The sequence below is a fragment of the Rhineura floridana genome, chromosome 1, assembly GCF_030035675.1.
Source record: "Rhineura floridana isolate rRhiFlo1 chromosome 1, rRhiFlo1.hap2, whole genome shotgun sequence".
Lineage (NCBI taxonomy): Eukaryota > Metazoa > Chordata > Lepidosauria > Squamata > Rhineuridae > Rhineura > Rhineura floridana.
In genome coordinates, this window is record NC_084480.1 from 216,239,862 (window position 1) to 216,264,003 (window position 24,142).

General features: G+C 41.0%; 1 protein-coding gene and 1 long non-coding RNA gene across 4 annotated transcripts in view; one reads left to right on the forward strand and one right to left on the reverse strand.

Moving 5' to 3' along the window:
* Nucleotides 1-21,893, forward strand: MCUR1 (mitochondrial calcium uniporter regulator 1). Of its 2 annotated transcripts, XM_061592770.1 has the most exons (9): nucleotides 12-632; nucleotides 757-876; nucleotides 1,531-1,634; nucleotides 6,528-6,629; nucleotides 8,031-8,072; nucleotides 14,574-14,645; nucleotides 15,572-15,625; nucleotides 17,841-17,955; nucleotides 18,687-21,893. In XM_061592770.1, exons 1-9 carry the CDS (start codon nucleotides 308-310, stop codon nucleotides 18,740-18,742), a joined length of 990 nt encoding a protein of 329 aa, XP_061448754.1. In that variant the 5' UTR covers nucleotides 12-307; the 3' UTR covers nucleotides 18,743-21,893. The 2 variants fall into 2 exon arrangements, with proteins under 2 accessions (XP_061448762.1, XP_061448754.1); XM_061592778.1 differs by lacking the exon at nucleotides 17,841-17,955 and having other exon boundaries at nucleotides 1-632.
* LOC133368511 (uncharacterized) overlaps nucleotides 18,327-24,142 on the reverse strand; it is a 23,567-nt gene continuing 17,751 nt past the window's right edge. For both annotated transcript variants that reach the window (XR_009758659.1, XR_009758661.1), the window contains exon 3: nucleotides 18,327-18,400. This is a non-coding gene — a long non-coding RNA (uncharacterized LOC133368511). The remainder of the gene's footprint in view (nucleotides 18,401-24,142) is intronic.

The following is a 24,142-nucleotide window of genomic DNA, read 5'->3' on the forward strand; positions in this document are numbered from 1 at the left end:
GAGTAGGAAAAAAAAGAGGCGGGTTCTTTTGTCAGCGGCGCTTCCGCCTCCTTTCTTTCCCTGCTTCCTCCCTCCGCAAAGAGCGCCGCTTTTCATGGAATCAGTCACGTAAGACAAAGGGGAGATAGTGCGTTAGTATCACTCGAAACGGGCCGTCTCTCGTGACGTCGTATGTGTTAGGGAAGGCGGAACGTGTTTGCGCCGGAACCACTGGGCACCTGGAGGAAACTACCGGCCGGCTACTGTTGTGATGAAGCGAAAAAGTAACGCTCTTAGGCCTTGACCTCGACCGGAAGGCAAAGCAGGGATGGTCAGAGGTCAGGCCGCAGCCGTCGTGGTGGCAGAGAGTGGGAGGAAGTTTTTTTTCATTCAGCGGGAGCCGGACGCCGCCGCCCTGCTCAAGGATGCCTCACGTTATGGCGTCCTGTGCTCCCCAGTCTCCCGCCGTTGCCTAGGAGACTGGAAGCGAACCGGCTTCTTCGCACAGGGAGTTGGCGGCGCGTGCGGATGTAGCAGCTCGAGGCCAACGGCTCGCGGCTCCTTCTCATGCAGCGAGAGCGCCTGTTCGGTTGGGACGGGGACCCGTTTCCTCAGTCTGAATGTGGGTCGTTGCCTGGCCTCTGGAGCGCGAGGTGAGATGGATTGACACGCCCAAACCAGAGGGTGGGGTTTGTAAGTTTGGAGGGATTCAAATATAGCATATATTGGCATTCTATTCTGTGTTGACATTTATTCATACGTGTTTTTCTTTTTTAGATGTGACTTTTAATGCATCACATCCACAACTCGAAAACAGCAAGGGTAGTTTTTCCCCATCAGGAAGCAGAAAGCTTTATTTTGATACCCATGCATTTGTGTGCCTTCTGGAGAATAATGGTAATTGTTTTGCTATGGATGTTAATATGCAGATTGTAAACTTATTCATGAGTAATTGTGGATAGCTGCATGTGTAAAGTTTTGGGGTGGGGGATAAGTTTGCATTTATTATTACTATAGTCCAAAGTGCACACATTGTTCTACACACATTGTTATAATAATGAGCATTAGCTCTCTTTGGATAAAGTCTGGTAGCATCACAAAAATGCTTCCTTGCCAAAATAGTATTTTACTTTTCTGTCTGGCACCATACTTTGGGGAAAGTAACTTTGTTAAACTGTTAAATTTTTCTTACGTTCCAGTATTGCAAAAATGAAAAATATGGGGGGTGCTAGATTTATTTGTTCTGCAGTGCTAAACCCCTGCTAATGGTGGACTCAGTTGGATTTATTTCTGAGTAGATATGCATAATTTTGCCCTGCTCTATGTATAGGATATCAAATTTTCATGGAGGCTGTAAAGAAGCTAGAGCTCATGCCACAGAGACGATGAGAAACATTCCATTTCTTTCATTTTAAGCTATTTTGTAAAATATTAGTTACCTTTATATTTTTGAACATCATGTTTTCATTTAGTCATATATGAATTGTACAGAACTAATGTTTGGCAAAGCATAGAGGTATCTGAATTTTGCAATGTTCTTTATTGTTCTAGGATTTACTACTCAGCAATCTGAGATCATTGTGTCTGCCTTAATGAACATCATAAGTAGTAACATGAATGTGATGTACAAGGACATGGTCACAAAAGTACAACAGGTATAAATGAAAGTGGAAATTTCTTTAATATCCAGTGTTAGCCAAACCTATAACTAATGTGCTTTGTAAAACATGATGCAAAAAAGTAAATCCCTTTGCTGTTAGCAGTTAGTATGTAGGTTTTATAATAGTCTGATATCACTTAAATTTCAGTGCAGTCCTAACCCTGTGATCTTTGTTACTGGAGGGAATTTGGTGGAGGGGGACCCTCAGCTGGTCTCCCTGCATAGCACTCAAGCCTGCAGAGAGCCTTGAAACAGGTTGTTTCAGGGAGGTATGCCATCAGGTTTGGATTCAAGGCCCTGGGGATCCTCCAAGGGGTTTGATCCTTGGGCCCCTCAGCCACACCAGCCTAGACATGGCACACCACAAAAAAACCCTAATAACACCCAAACCTACCCCCAAATTCAGGCTTCAAATGTTGCGATCACTCTGCCCTGCTGATCTCCAGCTGGGGGTTAGGATTGCTCTACCCAGCTAGATTCTTAACATTTATCACAGGATAGAATACCTTATCAATATTGCTTATGCATTCTGTTATGAGCATGGCCCTTAACAGGTGTAATTTCCTGGCATTTTCGATCTTGAATGACTGTTTCCATCGTCTCTTAACGCAACATGTTAAACTGAATGCTTTTTTGTTAATTTATTTATTTTATTTATTTATTTGTTAGATTTTTATACCGCCCGACTAGCATAGCTCTCTGGGCGGTGTACAAAATTGAATTATTTTCTAGTTCAAACCATTCTGTCAGTTTTCAGACTTTATATCTTCTGTCAGTTATGAACATGTGTTCTATTGTTGTATGATTCTATTAGGAGATAAACTTAATTTTCTCACTTACTAGCTGTGTAACACTTTACACATTTTTCACTATGATATGATAATTATGCCCATGGGCTAGATTTTGTATGGCATTCATCCAAGGTTTTTGGTTTATTAAAACATACATCGACAAATGGTACGTGACCAAATAAGAATAGATTCTTGTCCCTTACCTTATTGGCAATAGAGTTGGAAGAGTAATCTAAATTATTAGGTGCCATCATCACAATTTAGACATCAGGTCCAAGCAGAAAAGAAAAACATGCCAGCTATAGCACTTAGGTTCCTTTTTTCCGATAGCCTTGAGCCTTCGTAGTAGCATCCATTGTAAGGCTACAGATTGCCAGCTTTCAAATAGTTTATTATTGTGAATATGTGTTTAGGACTATATTTCCTGGAACAAAGAAGAAACCTGAACTTCAGAAGTGGGTCTGTTTCTGATATTCCATAGTCGTAAACATGCATACTAGGAAGGATGTTGTACAGATTTTAGAAAAACGTGTTTGCACCAAAGTGTCCTTGTGGATATGGCCACCCACCCCCCAATTATAAAGATTCTTAACTGGAAATTGATTCTACTGATTACAGTGAAACAAACTTTCAAATATGCGTATTTAAGACTGCACTCTTACTGAAACATTTATATGTTTCCACAAAGTTAGACCAAATGGCTTTTCTTTTTGCTGCTACAGCCAGTTATGAGCATACATTAGATGTGTTGCATTGCTATGATCACTGGCCCAGTTGAATGCTCTGTATATTTCATGAAAGATTGATCGCACTATTTTGAGCTGGGGTACAAATTATAAAATTCTGTCACTACCCTCCTCTCCCCCCTCCCTCAATTATGGCTTAGTTTACTAGGTAAGACACAGTTTGTGCGTTCTGTATATAATATGGGATGTAGTATTGCGTTTATGTAATATTTTTATTTATTTATTATTTGATTTATATCCGGCCCTTTCTCCCAGCAGGAGCCCAGGGTGGCAAATATAATAATAAATAATAGTAAACTTAGGGTGTCAATTTGAATATAGTCAAAATTACTACATCCATGCAAAATATGAGAGGTATTAATAGGCTTGGAGAAATTCCAAATTTGCAGAAGTACAAAATTGTTTTTTTAAAAGAACACTTAAAAACGGAAGAAACAACTGCCCATCTATGTAGTCACATGGAAGAAAAGGAAGGAGCAGGGAGAGAACACATGCACAGCTGTAACCAATCCTTCCCTGGCCAGCCTGCCCCAGCACTACCAGTTTGGAAGTTTCCCCACACTCCTCCTAACTTTGAGGAAGTGCAGGGAAATATTTTTCACTGCTTCCCAGTCTTGGCTAGACTTGAAAATGGGGAGAGAAGTTTCCTGACTCTTCACAGTAAAAGAGTAGAGCACTCAAAGTAAAAGAGAAGGAGCACTGGTGAGGAAGGGTTGCTGTTAACCAACATTCCTCCCTGCCTGAGAAAGCAGAGCTTTGAACATGGGATTGGGTCAGCTGGCCTATTCCACTTCTTCAAACCTGTCCTTCCTCAAGCAGGGAGGCTTTCCCACTCTGTATAGTTCCCCCTACTTAAGAAGGGAGAGCTTTGAGGGTGTGGATTGGGCCAGCTTGCAACTGGCACAATCTTTACCTTCAAAGGCTGCAAATTGAAAAAGAGCTGGTGAGGGAGAATGTAGATGGTATCCACCCCCGCCCCAAAAGAATATTTTGTTGTAGGGTTCTTTTGTAGTCTTTAATCTAGGCTTTTTTTTACTGGGAAATAGTTTGTAATATCCAAGAGGCTAATCTTTCCTGTGTAAATATTGGCTTATGAAATTTTGATTTGTGAATTCAGCTTATCATGGGTCTTCAAAGAGTTCTTTTTGCAACTTTATTAGTGTCATAAATGCAGAGTAATGCTAGCCATCAACAGAAATCATGCAAGATAGAAAGGTACAGTATTACATGCTTTCTGACCTATAATGCATTGCAATTGTGAATTTTGTGGCTTTTGCTTCTATTATTTAGCTTATACTGAGCAGAAACTCACTTGCTTACATTTCAGATCCAGAGCACTTGGTTTACTGCAGCCAAGCGCAAACATGATGCCATGCGCATAGTAGTCCTGCAGATCTTAATACTGCCCAGTTTATCAATTATTTCCCCCCACCCACCTTAAGGACATGACTGCAAAACAAGGAGCAGTTTTGAGGAATGGGGTGCGTCTGCACATATCCCCTTTTAGGGGATATGGAAACTAGTGCAGTCTAGCTGCTGATGGAGACATTTTCATGCATGAACTGAATAGACTGCTTGAACTAGTATAGGGAACCTGCCCCCCCCCAATATTTATTCCAGGTTCCATGAGCCTTAGCTAGCATAGTGAGGGATCATGGGAGCTGGAGTCTTAACAACATCTGGAGTGCCACAGATTCCCCATCCTTGATCTGGTGTATGGTGCAATATGGTTTATATGAAATATGACCTAGACTGCACAATAAAATCTTTGTCATATCTACCTGTCCACCCATATTCCCATCCATCTCTTCCTCTGAGCACCTGTTTGGAAAACTGGCCTATTCTTGTGCTTAGTGTGACTCTTCTGTGGTCTGCTTGCCTTTCTGTCCTTCACCTCAGATTTGTGGTCAGTCATTTCCATATTTAAGGGATCTTGTCTGTAGCTCATAGCACACCTGGCACATTGCTAAGGAGTGAAGTAGGTCTCCCCTCTCTTAAAGCACACATACACAAATCCATCTTACTGTATTGGAAAAAGCCAGAACACTATTTAGCCAAAACATGTTTTTTTGAGCTACAGAACTGGGAACGCTGGGCACAATGCAGCAGACGCCTGATGCTCAGTTATTCAATCTCCCCAGCCATGTTAAAAAAGGTAAAGGTAAAGGTGTCTCCGCACTGGTAGTGCGAGTTGTTTCTGACTCTTAGGGCGATGTCTTGCGATGTTTACTAGGCAGACCGTATATATGGGGTAGGATTGCCAGTTCCTTCCCCAGCCTTTCTTTACCCCCCAGCATATGCCGGGTACTCATTTTACCGACCACGGATGGATGGAAGGCTGAATGGATCTCAACCCCTTTTACCAGAGATTCGACTTCCTCCTTCTGTTGGAATCGAACTCTGGCCGTGAGCAGAGCTTTCGGCTGCGTTACCGCCACTTACCACTCTGCGCCACGGAGGATCTTTTCAGCTACGTTAACACAGGATAATTCTGAAAGTACGATCAGGGACCTTGTCTATGATAAAGATGCTCAAATAGACCTTGACTATCTAAAAAACTGTAAATTCGCCTCTTGGTATGGCAAAATTAAATTAGATCATGAAAGGGCCTCTTATTTGCAGGAGCTAACCTTCTTCCCCATAAGGAGTGCTTTCACTCGGCTCAGATTCCAATTGATGTCCACTGAATATCTGGCTGGCAGATATTTAAAAAACCATTAGAAGACCGATTGTGTGTATGTGGATCTGGGCAAATTGAAGGTATGGAGCATTACATCTTAAACTGCGCTCTATACGAGTCACTAAGTGCCAAGTTCATCTTCCCCTTTCAGACTTTGTTAGAAGGCCAGGCAGATGAATTTAAGATCAGATGGCTGCTGGCTGACACAGATAAATTTGTTACTTACAGGGTACCCTGCTCACATTAGCCGCAGCGAAGATCAGAATGGCCTTTCTGAAACGCATTAGCCTCAACAGTAAAAGGGGGACCACTTGAGTACACTCCTAATCTAAACAAATTTTATCATCTCTATCACTACTTTTATTAGCTTTTGAAAGCCCAGGGTTTTATTCACATACCATTGGATTGAAATCTAAGGTTTTACAAATGTTTTATAAATATGTTTTACTGTATGTTTTCCATATTGTTACTTACATTTCTAATGGTCATTGGCTTAAAGCAATAACAATAAAGACTGTCTTGTGTGGTCTGGATGCTGAATGAAGCCTTCAGCTAGATCAAAATTGCTGGAATACTAGCTATGCAAGAGTCATTGATATTGTAAATGTAGAGGAAAACATCTTAATGGTGTTAGTGTTATTAGACTGAAGTAACTCTTTTTTTCCCCAAAGGAGATTGTTCTTCAGCAGATTATGTCTCATATTGGTGTTGTGAAAAAAGACATGATTATTTTGGAAAAGAGTGAATTTTCAGCACTTCGAGCAGAAAATGAGGTAAAATCTTTTTTAAAAATATCCAGGTTTATTTTTCCAACATGTTTTTGATAAGTTTATGAACTCCCCCAACCTCATCTAGAAGTAAGGGGAAAGATTGTAGTTACTGTTTTTTAATTAGTCTTTGATTTTGTTCAGCATTTTGGTTTGTGTCTTGGTATGTTTGGGAGAAGAAATGTCACAATAAAAGCAACAAAAGAAACTAGTATGTGGAGATGGCCTTTGGATTTTAACAGGAACAGTAACTGGGTACAATGCAAAGAAAGTAAGTTATATGCAAGTCCCTTTAATGTCAGTGGAATTTTGGTGTACAGGAATACCCCGCTATACGGACCTTCAATTTATGGACACTCGAGAGTACAGACATATTTACAGTAGCACCATTCCCCTGTTTACGTACGCTCATTTCGCAAGAATGGACACTTAACTGTTTTAATTTTACTAGTGTAGCATTATAGCTAAGTTTTATGAGTGATTGAGTGTGTGGGACTGAACCCATTATTCCCTTTTCCTCGTTCCCTCCCATCTCTCACAGTTTTGTTTTGTCTGGGGCGTTTGTTGGGGGAATTTTCACCTCTCCCCTCCTCAGCCCTGTTGAGGGCTCCAGCGCCTGCTGTTCCCCCGAGATGAGCCTGGGCTGGGAGCCTTCTCACCTTTTGCTGCCAGCTTCATTTCTTTCTAGGTGACGGGGGTTTTTTTTTCTTCCCTTCCCTCCTTCTTAGGAGGGCTCCGGTGGCTGCCGTTTCCCCTTTTCGGTTCTCACGTTTTTCGTGAGACGAGCCTGAGCTGGGAGGCTGTGGCTGCAGCTCCCCATTGCAGCCTTCTTGCCTTTTGGCGCCAGCTTCGTTTCTTTCCAGGCAGCGGTGGTGTTTTTTTTTACTTTCCTTCCCTCCTCCTTAGGAGGGCTCTGGCGGCTGCCGTTTCCCCGTTCAAACACGTTTGGCTTTGCAATTTAATGGCAGGTGAAAAGAAAAGGTAGTGCTCCACTGTAAGTACATTTTCGATTTACGTACTTGCTCTGGACCCATTGCTTACGTTAATGCGGGGTATTCCTGTACTATCCTGCAGAAACATAGCACACCAGTTAATTTAGTTATTCATGTTTCTCAGTTAGATACAAGAGGCTCGGTTGGTAAAGTGTATTTTCTATTGGCTTAGGAGAAACAAACTAAATGTTCGGTTTCTTGTTGTGCAGGGAAGGCTTCTTTCTTCTTCCTGTCTGTTAAAATGTCCCAAAGGTGCTTATTGGAGATATTGACTTTGCTTAGTCCCTCTGTAACATCAAAGCAACCAAGTCAATTGTGGCTTAAGAGCTCTGTTTGGTATATGTATGCAGCATTATTTTTGTATCTTGAGCTGTTGTAACTTTAATGTGTATTCTCTCCTTTTTTTAATGCAAAGAAAATAAAACTTGAACTTCATCAGCTGAGAAAGCAAGTAATGGTAAGATTCTTTAGACTTGAATAATAAAACTGCACTGAACATAGCATTATAGTTAGCCATGTCTGATCTTTCTTGAAGATGATATTTTAAGATTACCAGTGCTTTTAAACAAGTAAATAGCATTGTCAAAAGTGATGGTGCCAATTATCTACCTATTAATCCAGCAAGGTGCACCACACAAACACAACTGGATGCAGGATTTTTCTTTTATAGTGCACCTATGTACAGCATCAGTCTAGAAGAGTGACTGACATGAAGGAATCTGTTGTGCCCTGCTCTTGTTAAATCAGAATGGCAATGACATTTCACATCTGCTTAAGATGTGAAATGCTGTTTCCATCAATAACTGTCTTGTAGTAAAAGTCTTGGAGTATATCTGTACTAGTATTTCTGTACGTGATCTACTGCATCTATTGTAGTCCACAATGAGGTGTCCAGTGCAACGTCTGCTGCAACATCTTGGGAATGGTTTCAATTGATGTGGCCTGATAACGTAAACAAGGTGCTTGCGACGGTGTGGCCAGCAACATGTCTACTTGACCTTTGCCCTTCTTATTAAAGCTTGCCGAGGGGGTTTGACCGAGTGGATCCAGGGTGTGGTCAATGCATCATTGCGGGAGGGAGTGGTTCCAGTTTCCCTGAAAGAGGCAGTGATCCAACCACTCCTGAAAAAGCCCAGCCTGGACCCATTAGTCTGTGACAATTACCGACCGGTCGCAAAAAAAACCCTTTTAGGGAAGATGATTGAGAGGGTTGTGGCGCAGCAGTTGCAAGTACTCTTGGATGAAACAGGTTATCTTGACCCATTCCAGTCTGGGTTTACGCCTGGTTATGGGACTGAATTGGTCTTGGTCGCCCTGATCGATGACCTTTATCAGGAGAAGGACAGGGGGAGTGCGACCCTGTTACTCTTGATCTCTCAGTGGCTTTTGGTACCATTGACCATGGTATCCTTCTGGGTCGACTTGGTCAGATAGGTGTTGGGGGCACTGTTTTACAGTGGTTCTGATCCTATCTCCAGGGTTGTTTTCAGAGAACAGCATTGGGTGATTGTCTTTTGGCCCCCTGGCAGTTGTGCTGTGGGGTACTGCAGGGTATCATCTTGTCCCCCATGCTGTTTAACATCTCTATGAAGTCTTTGGGAGCAGTCATCAGGAGATTTGGGGGGAGGTGTCAGTAGTACGCTGATGATACCCAGCTCTATTTCTCTGTAACATCTGAATTGGGAGAGGCTGTGCGAGCCCTGGACCACTGCCTGGACTCTGTAGTGGGCTTGATGAGGGCCAATAAACTGAATCTGAATCCTAGCAAGATGGAGACAATGTGGGTTGGTGGTTCCTGAGTTCAATTAATTGGCCTGCTTTGGATGGGGTTCTACTCCCTCTGAAAGAGCAGGTCCATAGTCTGAGGGTACTCCTAGATCTATCTTTGTCGCTAGAGGCCCAGGTGATCTCAGTGGCTAGGAGTGCCTTTTACCAGCGTTGGCTGGTAAGACAGCTCCAGCCATTTCTGGACCAGGATAGCCTGACCACTGTAGTCCAAGCACTGGTAACTTCGAGACTGGATTACTGTAGTGTGCTGTATGTTGGGCTGCCCTTGAGGTTGGTCCGGAAGCTGCAGCTGGTGCAAAATGTGGCACCGAGACTGCTCACTGGGGCTGGGTATAGCCAACATGTCACCCTGCTGCTGAAAGAATTGCACTGGCTGCCCATTTGCTACCGGTCCAAGTTCAAGGTTCTAGTTTTGGTGTACAAAACCCTATACAGCTTGGGATCGGGATACCTGAAAGACCATCTGATCCCTTATATACCCTGTCGATCACTGCGCTCTGCAGGTGAGGGCCTCCTGCAGATACCATCTTATCAGGAGGTCCGTTCTGCGCAACATAGGAAACAGACCTTTAGTGTGGTGGCACCTACCCTGTTGTACTCCCCCCCCTTAAATATTAGATAGATGCCATTTCTGTTATCTTTTCGGCGCCTATTGAAGACCTTCCTCTTTCAACAAGCCTTACCCCAGTCTGCTTCTGTGTTAGAATTGCTTTTTAATATGCTTTTAAACCTTTTTTTAAAAAAACAAAATGTTTTTTAACCTTTTTTTTTAAGATGTCTTCAAAGCTTTTTTAAAAATGTTTTTAAAGTTGTTTTGTTTTAATGTATTTTAAAGGCTGTTTTTATGATGTTTTAAAGTGTTTTTAGTGCTTTTGTTTGCCACCCTGGGCTCCTGCTGGGAGGAAGGGCAGGATATAAATCAAATAATAAATAAATAATACCCTAAACTCCAAGGTTTAGCAGGGCTCTTATGTTCTCATGGATTGATTCAATAAGCCAAGCAATTGGGAAATAACATAGCTAATTTCTGGACCAATCCAAATTTACCATTATCCTCAGGATGCAGCCTGTGAAGACAGCCTCTATGCAAATAGATGAAGACAATAAAAATGCCCTCTGTACATAAATGAAGACTACTTTCCAAGAGTGCACCTGGGGAAAGAGCAGCTGGGGAGCAGAAGCCCACCCTTTGAAGGGTAAGAGGCTCCTGCTGGTGATGGGCATCTGCCCCATAGCAGTTCTTTAACCTTGTACCAACATACAAAAAAGGAAAATCTTCCCTGGCTAACAGTTTTAATCCAAGATAGAGACGTGTTTGTAATACTTTCATCTCGCTTTGAGATGAGCGTTATAAACCACTGAAACTTGTTTCTGGCCCTGAGTCTAGGGAACTTCAGCATTATTTCCTATTGATTTATAGTATTTTTATATATCTTTTCAGACCAGATCCCACAAAGCAGTTTTCATGAAGTTTTGATTGTGTCTTTAAAAGTACAATGCAATAAAAACAGTATAGTGAAGATAAAAAAACTAAAAGCCTAAGGAAATGTATAAAAAAATAAGCAACGAGGGACTAGAATTCTGTCATAAATCCAGTGATGTCAGGTTGGGGATAATTGTTGCTGAGAGGTAAGTCATGGCAAAAACAGCCATCTTTCTTGAGGCAGGCATGGGAATGAAGACATGCCCTTTAGATGTGCTCTCTTGTTGCCCTCTTTTAGTTGCCTTCTCTGTCTTCCTTGCAGTATGACTGCTCTGCTCGTTTCACATTGCTCTCTTCAATTAAGTTCTCAGTATATTCTCTATCAACTTTGGGGGATAATTTTTTTTCTAAAATCATAGTTGCTTTAGTGAAAACACTTTAATGGTATAGAACAGTGCAATTTCTTGAACTTTTGTTTATGTGTAGCCTGTTGAGTAGCTTGTTATGGTAGCAATGTTAGTTCATTGAAACTGTTGTTCAGGTATTAAACGAACATACCTTCTCACTGAGCTGAACAGTTGTATGCCCCGGCTGTGGGCTTTCAGGTTTCGGAGATATCGAGGAAACGATAAGGCAGATTCAGGTTTGCTTACAAGGAGTGTTTATTGAGTAACTTACAGCACACTGCAAGGTCCTGCATGAACTGTTGACCAGTCTGAACAATCAAACTGAGCATCAAAGGTGGTTATATAGCATGCCTCAGATAAGATACCAGGTGGATATGAGCTAACTATTCACATTGACCGTTCTTTGACCTATCTTCCAAGCTGCTAGGAAGAAGCTAAAGGCTAAAGAATGGCAAGGCTTGGCTGAAGGGGATACAGACCTCCATGCCTAAAACAGCTATACGTTTCCCTGGGGGCCTACATTCCACCCCCAAGATGGTCAGAGGACATACAATGTGCTGCTCATTACAATCTCTTCTTGCCCTGAGGGCCAGATCGTCTTTGCCCTGTCATTTGACCACAAGGGGTATTGATCATTGCCTTAAATAGCACATTACAAACTAATGACATGCCAACAATATAAGCACATACACACAAGCAGAAAGCCACAAATGACAGTGATACCAATTGCAAAAACTTGTTTCCACCACCCCCTGATCCCCTGAAACCAGGCAAAGATTGGGTTGAAGATTGAGCCTTCCTCTAGGTGGCATATTCTAATACTTTGCTCATATCCCCACAAGCATGCAAAAAGCGCAAATCAACAGCATTTCAAAAGGCAATACTAAAACCATCAGAAGAATTCCTGCAGCAAATCAGGACACAGTCCCCATATGCATAACCGCCTCCTCCAAACCATGCGGTTACCGACATGGCCCTTTGTCTTGGGGCTTCATGGAGTTCCCATTCCAAGCTGATCCCTGCTGCTGCCTGCAGGGTCTTGGGACTCCTCTCCAGGAACAGATTTGTTTCCTCATCAGCACACAGTAGGCTGTAGCCATTCCTTCCCACTCTCTGCTCTGGGAAAGGGCTTTAAGCCAGTCCACTTCATCTCCTGCCCCAAACTCCAAATCAGAGTCCTGCCACAAGTCTTAATCTGGGGGCATCTTCTTCAGGACTAGCTGGCCTAGCCCACCGAGGTTGCCAGAAAGAAATATTCTCTGTCCTCCTTCACAATCTCCAGTGTAAAGTATGGGCCCAGACACAGGTAACCCCCCCCCCAGTGTCTCTTGCTCTCCAACCTCACAGGGTGCCTCTCACTGCTGGGCTTTGCCCAGGGACTGCACCCATCATAGGAGCTGCATCCCACCCTGTAAGACCATTATGGGGCACCCAAGGGGCCAAGTCACTTGGGGATTTTATCTCACCCATCTCTCCAGGCACTGGAAGCTCCTCTCGGACTTGCACTTCCACCTCAGGCTTCTCCTCCTGCACTTTTTCTTGCACAGCCATTTTCTCCAGGCACTGGCAGCTCCTCTCACACACACGCCTCCAGCTTTTCCTCCTGCACTTTCTCTTCCACAGCTGGCACACACGGGGCGAAGAAATCCATCAACAGCTGCTCTTCTCCAGCCTCTAGTTCACCTTTCTCCAAGGCCTCTCCTTCTTTATTTTCCAGCCTGTCCTCTTTCACATCTTGGGGCTTTACTTCCAGCTTTTTGCTGTCTCTCCCCCCCCCCGCAGGCTCCTAGACAATGACAGCCTTTTCTTCTTCCTCTGCTACGGACTGCAACTCCTCACAGTCCAATCCCTCCAGCTGCCCATCCACTTTCTGGATCTCTTTAGCCACCCCGGTCTGGGTGCTCTGCAGCTGGACTCCTGGGTCATTCTCAACCCCTGGTAGCGGCTGATCAGGCAGGGCTCTCACCTCCTCACATGGGGTCTCCTTTTCCTCTCCAGAGATGCTCTCAGATATCTCTCCCATTTGTTGCCAGTGCTTCTGCTGCTTCTGTTGCCTTTGCTGCCGGTCCTCCTGGCGCTCTTTTTGCCTGTCCTGCAGTATTTCTGTGGTCAAGACAGCTCATCTTCAAGCTTTCCAGCTTTCTCCTTCCACTCCAGTTCCTTTTGCCCCACAGCTCTCAATGCTGTCAGCAAAAGTCATGCTAGAGGTCCTGCACCCTGCTTCTCCTTAGCTGACAACTTTTCCAGCTTCAGAGATTCTATAGCAGCTACCAGACCAGCTGGCGTGAAGTCTTGCCCTATCTCTGGCCATGCCACCGGTTCACTCTGGACCGCCAGTTGCTTTGCGACCGGACCCCACATCTCATACTGCGGCCAGCTCGGGAGTCGGTTCTTCAAACCAACATCTGCATCCTCCTTCCCTTTGAATCTGAACATAGCGAGTCTCTTGGTATCCTGCCAACTACACCAATTGTATGCCCCAGCCGTGGGCTTTCAGGTTTCAGAGATACCAAGGATACGATAAGGCAGATTTAGGTTTGCTTACAAGGAGAGTTTATTGAGTAACTTACAGCACAAAGGTGTACCCAATAGGTGGGTCAAACTGCAAGGTCCTGCATGAACTGTTGACCAGTCTGAACAATCAAACTGAGCATCAAAGGTGGTTATATAGCATGCCTGCTTGCAAGCATCGCAATGATCTTTGAGGCATCATAGCATTTGATTGAATGTCTGGTTTTCGCAAAATCAAAGTGATATTGTGCTAATTGGCACTACTAACAAGCAGAACATCTTGACATACTCTTCCTGGCAGTACATCACACCACTCCCTGGCAATGCAAGCTCGTTAGCCCCTCAGATGAGATACCAGGTGGCTGTGAGCTAACTATTCACATTGACCGTTCTTTGACCTATCTTCCAAGCTGCTTGGTAGAAGCTAAAGGCTAAAGAATGGTATGGCTCAGCTGGAGAGGATACAGACCTCCATGCCTAAAACAACTATACATTTCCCTGGGGGCCTACAACAGTTTATGTCTGCTGAATGAGTAAATCATTGACTGGTGTGTCTATAATGAAGGTCAGTGTGTGATTTAGAGCTGTCTATACTATCTATAAATATTTAGTATACCTGTACATGCTTTTACCCATTTGGCACTTTTTTGGACCTCTATATTGGGACAGTTCAGTTGGGGAAAGATCATGGTAGGACTGAAAAACACACCAAACGTTTGAAATAAACCAGTGCAGATGATGATGGAAAACTAAAACTAGTATTGCTTTACTTGTGAAATGATTTTAAACAATTTGGGTGTCTATTTAGTATTGTGCATTTTTTCTCTAGGATGAAGTTTCCAAAGTTCGTACAGACAGCAAACTAGATTTCAACCTAGAAAAGAGCAGAACAAAAGAATTGGTATGTACATTTCACTTTAATATTTATGTAAAGATTGTTCAGAAACCCTGATACAGTGCACAGCAGGGACAATGATGATCTTTATACTCTGTTGTTAGCCTTCTCTTCTTAAGGATTATAACAGATCTGTGGGAATGGTGTTATAGTGTAGAGTGAGAAGACATAATGCTGAATTTAAAACATGATTAATATGTAAAATGTCCATCTGTTACAAAATCTGAAATGAACATTTTAGGCTTATTGCCTCCACATTTTGGGAATCTTCTGAGTATTTCCTATTAACTCTGTCAGTATTGCACTTACTCATAAGCAGACTTGTCCTAAGCATAGCAGTAACCAAGCAGATACTGAACAGCCTTTCTAATTCAGTGTAGGTTTATAAGCATTTAATGCTAAATTTTAACTGATGGTATTTTTGGTTGCAGTTGGCATGGTCATCGCATAGGGGTGGAAAAACTCGCCCACTGCTGAATGCATCCCCTCCAAACCTTTCCCTCTGGCTTTGGAACTCTGTCCAGGCCATGCCTCTCCCCCAAGTTATACCTCTCATTGGCCATCCCTCACACCTCAAGTGCTTTTGCCTAGATAGAATGGTTCCTTGAACTGTAATAATGCTTGTTCAGTTGGAGGTGTGTATGTATAAATTCTGATTTTTGCATAGCTAAACTGTTGTATTAAAGGTAAAAGTATTGTGTTGCCCTGCCCAATTTTGCCTTTGGCCACATTGCCACTGTGATGTGGCCCCTTGAAGGTTGTCCATGAGGGAATGTGGCTCTTGGGCTGAAAAAGATTCCCCGCCCTGATATGAAGAATATAAGCTGTTTGAGTGATACTGGAAGGTGGGTTAACATTCACAATGTTAATGAAAAGTGCACATGAAGAAAGGGGGGTTTAGCAGAAGGTAATCCATTGTTCTTGTATTTCAGTATTCGCTTAATGAGAGAAAGCTGTTAAAAATGAGGACAGAAATAGTGGAATTGGTAAGAATTATAAACTTAATGCTCGATCATGATAATAGTCCTCTACATATCTGTTGTGTAGGGTTACATACACCCCCCATTAGTGGGAATGGCATTTAAATAACCATGCACCTGAAGCAGAAATAGTTATCTCAGTGTGCAAAATGGCAATTAATTGTTATTTAAAATTCTTTATTGGATTACAGTTTAAACCATGCAAGTGCAGTGGGTTAAATCTAACGCTGTCCCTGTATGAGCAGAATAGACTTTCACCAATACAGTGTTGGGTTCAACTTGATGTAAAACATGAGGGTTTTTGGATGAAGCTTAGGTGAGTTTGAAATCATGAATTGTACAAAACTGGAAGATTAATTTTGTGCACACATCAGCCTTAAAAATAGTGTCTATTTTTGAATTTCTGATTTGGACATAATAAAAGCATTAAGATTTCCCCCCTATTAATTAAGCCCTTGACTCAGTAATTTATGGCAGTGCTATACATGCTAAAGTATATTTTAATATCTCTGCTGGAAATACGAAGACCCTAGATTTTTGTCCAGCTTGGTGAAGAGTTTTGGAGTAATCAAAACTTGAAATAAACTTGGTTCAAACTACACACTTATTCTGAAATCTATAAAAGATCCCTATGAAATATCTAATTATTTGAATTAGCCACGCTTCAAAATATGAATGGAGAAAAAGCATAAGTTGTCTGGTATGCTTCTACTGGCTATAGTTTAGCTTCAACGTGTTATTTACAATTCTAACTTTTTTTCTCTTGGGAACTACCCATAACCTGTATAACACCAGCATTTGTAATTCAATAGCTCTTTTCACACATACTGAGTTTTTGGGGCATATAGGGGGAGCATAACTGCAGATGGTGTATTTTAATTCTGCTGTGCATCACTTGGCATTTCTTCAACATAACACAAAATTGCTTTTAGTATGTGGGAAAGGGTGCTTTACCTGTGGAAAAAATATATCAAATTGGGCTTGTTTCTGGTTAATCAGTACTTGCATGTATAAAGCATTTACTGATTTCAAATTTTAATCTCATAAGAAATACGTACAGGTTCTTTTTTAATTCTTTTAGTACATACAAACTAACCAACAATGGAGAATAAAACTTTATTTTATTTTTTTTAATCTAAATGTGCAGATTCAGTTCTAATTACTTTTACTCTGAACAAAGTCCCATTTGATTTAAGAATAATTAGGGCCAAAACAAATGGCTTAAAATTGAACCCATAAATTCATGATATACTGCATCTGTTGGCTCACTATTATCAACACTGGCAGCCCCATTCCAGGATTTCAGGGTGTCTTTTTTTTCCAGCCCAGCCTAGAGATGCTGCGAATTGAAACTGGGACCTTTTGCATGGTTAATATGTGCTCTGCCTATAAGCTACATCCCTTCCCATAAAAACAAATGTGCCCTTTCTAAGGCAGTGCTTCATTCACATTTTGAAAAAAAAAAGGATATTCCATATACAGTATATATTGACATTTAGTGGCTTAATTTTTTATAGAGATTCTTTTCGAAAACCTAATTGGATATTAGTAGGTTAGACACATAGCCTATATAAGTGGGGAACCTCTGGCCCATTGGTTGAAGGTGGTCTGCCAGGCCTCTTATTCTTTCCCGCTGGACTCTGTCCAGGTCATCGCTGGCAGTGTCCCTGTTCCAGCTGTCAGGCTTGCAAAACAGAGTGTGCTGTCCCTGGTTTGCCAGACCAGTTGGCTTCTGTACTGCCTGGAGGAAGTAGCTTCACTTCCTCAGTGGACAGTATAGAAGAAAATTGGGCTATCAAAGCAGTGCTCTGCTTTGTCTGCCTGATTGACTATTGATTTTGTGCTGTCCAAGATGAGAAAGTCATTTTCTTACTGCACAGCATGGAAATAAAGTGAAGTTTGTATGTGGGCACGTGAATGGTGTGCGCATGTTTTGCCCTCAACCATTGCAAGTATGTAGCCCCAAACACCGAGGTAAAGTACCCAAAGAGGATTGAGCATGCATAATGGGCAGGGAATGCTGACTGACAATTGGGAGAGGGAACAGAAAATCAGGGTGTGGAGAGAATGGAATGGAGTGTCTGGAATCCTGAACAGGGGGCATCTGCAGAGTAACGTTTTGTTGCAGGTATTGCTGTGTAGAAAGTTATGGTATTGCTCTTGGGAGATGTGAGCACAATGTTTAAACTGTATTGAAATACTGTTTGTTTGCATTTTAAAGCATGCACAACAAGATCGAGCTTTAACACAGACAGACAGGAAAATAGACACCGAAGTTGCAGGTCTTAAAACAATGCTTGAATCGCACAAACTTGACAACATTAAATATTTAGCAGGTAGGTAGTACTGTAACGGTGCATGTACTTAGTCAGTTGTCTCGGTTGTCTGATATTCATACACGTTTAACATTCTTGCATCAAATATTATGGCTTCTGATGTCTAAGAGTTACTAATTAGGTAGTGGAGTTGTACCCATTGATTTTAGAGCATGGATACCTCTGATAATACCTGAAAATTAGCATCTTTTGCTGATCTTTCACTTGTGATATATTTCACTACAAAAATCCAAAATTAATCATTGTTTTCAAGAAATGTTTTGAATATATTATACTAACATTTAAACAATTTGAATAGGAAACAATATTTTCATACTTATGGTAATAATTGTCCCAAAATGGTAAGCTTATTTTCAGCAAGCATACTACTTACTCTTTTTTCTTTCCATTTCCTCCTCTTCTGTGGTGACCCATGTGCCCTCATCCCTGGAATTTTCTTTGTATTCTGGAAATGCAGTATATGTATGCTTTGAGTTTTTAAATCTATCTAATCCACCTCAGGACCTGAATGCCAGGTGAGAGGCGGATAACAATAATAAATATTATTATTACTAAACTGATCCTGCAAGCGTGCAAATCCTATTGGTTTCCATGTTGTCCAGCAATGCATGCAGGATTCAAGTTATTGGATTGAAGCATTTTAATATTTTGATGTTTCCTGATTTGTATTTTCAAAAGGATTAAAATCTGACAATATGTGTACTTTCTTCCCCACCCTTATTTTCTTCCAGGTTCAGTATTTACATGCCTTACAGTAGCACTGGGATTTTACCGTTTATGGATATAACAAAGCATCTGTTTTAAAAGGACTTGTACTGTCTTGCCTTACCCCAAAAAAAGATGCATTGTCACCTAGCTGAAATAATGTAGTCTTTACTTCAGAGTCACTACCTTTTTATTTATTTGTTAAGACTAAAGAATGTGCCTGAAAAGTAATGCAAGTATTGAAATATTGATAGAAATTTAGCCTAGATCACAGGCAACCATATTTTGCACATCACTGCCCACCCATTTAAATTTTTGTCTGTGTCTGGGCTATTGGAATACTAAAATGTCAGGTTATAAACATAACAAGCATGAAAAGTTATAGAAGAATGCACTAGTATTTTATATGTCAAGTACTAAGTAAGAAGGGAGGAAAAAGAAATAAGCACCCTTTTTGACCCCATTCCTTCAGAGCTGAAAAATTGAGTTAAATTGCAGCTTATATTTCCTCTATGTTGATAAAACACACTGCAAATATTTGTTGTTACTGTACTGTAACAGATTGGTTCATTGTGGTCTGCTGTTGTAAAATTCTATCCAAATAATAATGTTTTATGAGCAGATGTAGACATTTCATGTTTATAAACAAATGCCAAATGAACAATCAACTAGGAATTATATGCTTGCTGTTACCTTGATTTACAATTGAAGAAAACAAAGCTCAGTGAGATGTATTAGGTTTTTCTATAGAAATTGAAAATGTCTTGGTTGATAGAGAGTGGCCTCTGTTAAAGAACTGAGGAAAAATAAGGTAGAGTTCTTGGACAGAGAATAAAAGGCTGACAGGGCACTTCTATACATACTTAACCAAAACTGTTTAGAAGCCATTTTGGTAAGTAGGTGGTATATAAATTAATAAATAAAAGTAAGTTCTGTTGAGATCAATGGTGTGCACTCCCAGCAAAGGGTATAGGTTTGCAACCAAAGCTAGGTGTTTTTCACTCGCCTTCATGCTATAAACAAAGTTAAAACGGAATGCAAGCTCAAATGTGACTCAGTAGTAGGAAAATTCACTAGAATGTCAGTCTTGTTTTATGGGGTGTGTTGAACTGTTTGGAAATATTAATAATGAGTACTTTCTAATACTGCTGATTATTGAGGAATATCATTATGTAGACTTATTGCTGATGAATTTCACTTTTTTTAGATCAAGCCATCCTAAATAAAAAAAATTGACAGTAGGATTGGAAATTGCAACTAGAACATACTACTTTTTAGGACACAGTCTCCAAATACCTACTGTACCTGCAAATAAGTTCTATTGTGATTGGGAGGACTAACTTGCATATAATTCCTCTGTCCCAGAGAGCCTTGTGTACGGACTGTCTACTCATTTAAATGTATAGTATAGATAGATCCTGTGCAGAAAGAAGTGCACACACATTTGCTGCTTCCATTACAATGGGCCCATAAGGAGTTGATTCCTGCGGAAAGTGCTTAGTATACTACTTCAGCCATTCTGCTGTTGTGCTTCCCAATACTTATCAGTCATTCCCCATGCTTGACTTAACATTTTCTCCTTTTTGCATTTTGAGTATCAAGGATTACCAAGACAATTACTAACATCCCTGTTTCAAGGACTGAAATTTTAGCACAGTCTTCAGAAAGATTTCAAGTGACATACTTGGTTTACTTTACTACATGCCCCCTCTTTAGCTATTCTGCACTGACTTCCTTGGTTGCTATTACTAGTACTGTTTTAATTAACATTTACAGAGCAGTGAGAAGTAAAGTAGATGAGCCGAATTTGCTGAATAATATGAGTGAATGTTCAACATGCCAAAAAAGCAAGCACTGAAGATCTTTACTTTTTTGTTGTTCCCAATATGCTGCGTGCACAACTGATTTTTGAAGAATTATGTAACTGCAGCTTAATCCAAAGCCTCTATATGTAAGGTGTCAGAATTTATTTGAAGTGCTTGTATAATACATTTGTCTATCTAAACCAGTGACAAATAATATTTTGGACCAAGATACTTAAAAGCTGAAGCGGGTGTAGTTTAGTTCTAGTTAATATAAATCCTACATATTTAACTTTAGATTGCCATTTTAAATGTACTGCAGTAACTATGATCCTATATAAGGCCATTTAGAATTATGGCCCATTGATTTCAGTAGAATGCACTTTTGAGAAAGGTGCTCAGGATCACACCCTGATGTCCAGGATCACACCCTGATGTCCCATTGATGTTTGGGAGTTCAGTGGGACTTGGTTCCCAGTAAAGTGCTTAATGCTGGGCTCTACATTATTACCACTGGGTTTTTTCACCCCTAGGATTTAAATTTGAAAAAGTGTGTTCAGGATTGAGATCATATACAGAATTAGATCTGAAATAATCTGTATAGTATCTTTTTGGAAATGAATGCAGCTAGGAACTTTTGCAGTGGATTTATCTCTGAAGTTACCCACTTGAATATAGTGTACTTCCCTGTTTATTAGTAGCGCTGCAACTATTTCTGTGGTCTCAAAGCATTGCAGACCACTTTTCCATCCCCCTTATACTGATATATGTTGTAATATCTATACTTGCATAGGGTATCTCCACAATCCCCCAAATTTGTCTGGCTTTTAAAACAGCAGGTGCATTTGTTTTCATTTTATTTTTATATTAATGAGTTCAGATTCCTAGTTAGAGATGAGACAATATTGGCACCCTTAAATACTTCTGAAAAGAAAGATTTTCAGCAGTTTGAATTACAGTAGAAACTCTAGTAGAGGGGTGGGGGAGGATAATGTTTTATCTATGGACTGTCATGTACGTGTGTGTACACTAGATTACTACATCAGGTTTATTTTCTTGGAAACGTAAGTTGTGATCTTAAGTAAGTCTTACGGTTCTGAGACATAAATGGTAGATGAAGGATCACACCTTAATTGCTTCAGTGGCATTTTTAATGAGATCCTCTGTGCGTCTCCTCCCGTTTTTTTATATACTTGGCCTTCTATGCTGATGCTAAAGCACTATCATCCCTCACTTCCCAAAGTCTATCCTGTATTCTCTGTATTCTAATCAACAGTGGCTGTATTCTCAGTTTCAAGTTTGGGCAACAGATTTTTAATGGTTAAACCAAAGTGTTTTGAGGATTATACTACATATGTAGGTTGGAGACTTTGATCCACTTAATACCAGAATATTTCTATTTGAATTAAATTCTTACTCATGAATAAAGTATCCAGGAGAATGTGGTCTTTGTGCCTTAATAATACATATTGCCCGTATCTGCCTTCCACAACTTGATATCTTCCAGCTGTTCTAGACTACAAAGCATTGGTCTCAAAGCATTGCAGACCGCTCTTCCTTCCCTTGGCCGCCACACAAGGTTCATGCAGGAATAAGTAATCCTCAAGGTGCCTATAGGTCATAACCAGACACTGAGCTGGGCTTGGGAATAGTGGGAATTGGTGCAATTCTTTTAAAACAAATATAATATTGTGAGCTTCTGCAAACAGCATAGCTGCCGTGTTCAGGAACAGTTGAACATTTCTGAACACTTTTTGAAAGCATCCCCATAAACAGTGCAGTAATCAATCCTGAAGGTTACTACAACATGGATAACTGCTGAGATAATTCCATTCTAGGATAGGATAAAACAAGTATACCAAGTTGGAGAAATTGCAGTACGAGCTCAGCATAGCACCATAAATTGAGAGAGGGGCGGAAATATTAGAAATATTTTTACCCCCTGAGCTCTTCCATTTTTTTTCAGGGCTGTGATCTAATTAAAATTGATTACACTTTCATTTGAGTAAAAGTTGCCCTGAAGTGAAAAGTGTATGTATGGACAGACTAGAAAATCAATTAAATATTGAATATTTTAAGAAGTATTTATTACATCTGTTTTGATGTTGCCTTTCATAAATAATTCCTAGCTCAGAACAAGTGTATTGAGGCTGCAATCCAATACACCATTACCTGGGAGTAAGACCCATTGAACCCAGTGGTGCTTACTTCTGAGTAGACATGCATTGGATTGCAGCCTTAGTATCTAGATCCTTTTGTATTCATTTAGCTATTTGTTGGACTTGACTTGTTAATAAAGATCAGACTCTGATCCAGAGGTATGGCTGTGCACTCAGAAATGCATATAGATTCCTCATAGATATATTGTTCCTTACCTTTTGAAACAGAAGTCAGTAAAATATATTTTTTAAAATGCATATGGATGTCAAGTGCATGTGCAGTCCACATTCATTTTTGTAGGTGAAACTAATAATTGCACACACTTGATGAGGGCTGACAAACTGTGTCTGAATCCCAGCAAGATGGAGATGCCGTGGGTTGGTGGTTCCGGAGTGCTTTTTTAAAAGATGGTTTTAAAGATGTTTTGTTTCAGTATGTTTTAAAGTATTTTGTTTTTAAGGTGTTTTAGAGTGCTTTTAGTATTTTTGTTTGCTGCCCTGGGCTCCTTCTGGGAGGAAGGGCGGGATATAAATTTAATAAATAAATAATACACACAGTAATTTGTGCCACAAATCATATGTCTTCATTGAGAAGAAACATTCTATGTTAAAAAGAGTTTTAATTTTTATTGAAAAGAAGCAAAGGCAACTGGTGAAAAATGGAAATGGACTGCCTTCAAGTCGATCCCGACTTATGGCGACCCTATGAATAGGGTTTTCATGGTAAGCAGTATTCAGAGGAGGTTTACCATTGCCTCCCTCTGAGGCTGAGAGGCAGTGACTGGCCCAAGGTCGCCCAGTGAGTTTCATGGCTGTGAGGGGATTCAAACCTTGGTCTCCCAGGTCGTAGTCCAGTACCTTAACCGCTACACCACACTGGTAGAAACCTGAAAATAAAACTGATGGGCTGTTGCTCTGATCTATTTACACACAAATCATGTGTAGTGATGTTTTGTCAATTATAGAATGACAGCACTTTGGAACTGATGTGAAATGCGAGTTCCCCTATTCAGTTTTAACTTTTTTACTGTACTGTACTGTGCTTTATGAACTGCTGCCAGTTCAGTCCCAGGACTCAATTCCCAAACCCAGGGCAATTGATCCTGGCCAGGCATAACCCATGCCTCCCTTACCAGGGCTGAGTAAACCAACACCAACCTGCAAGGTAGGTAGACTGCCACCACCCCTGGTCACCCACTCGGCCAAGGGGAAACCCAAAGTGCCAGAAATAGACCTGCCAAGGATTCCAAACACAAGAGCCAAAGGTATACTCCTTGTCCTGGAGCCTTTAGGCAAAATACTCAATATCCAGTAGTCTGTGGCTAAATGGCCAAGGTGTTGGACTCAGAGCCAAATCTCCCCTGCAATGAACACATGCTGGTAAATAAGCAGCTTTATTAGAATAAAATAAGTGCACAAATATATGGCAGTAAAATGATTCCTTAAAATCCACACCCCTGAGGGCCAGGTAAAATACAGAGAGAGTTAGTCAGACAAAATACAACTCTCTAGCCTAGTCTA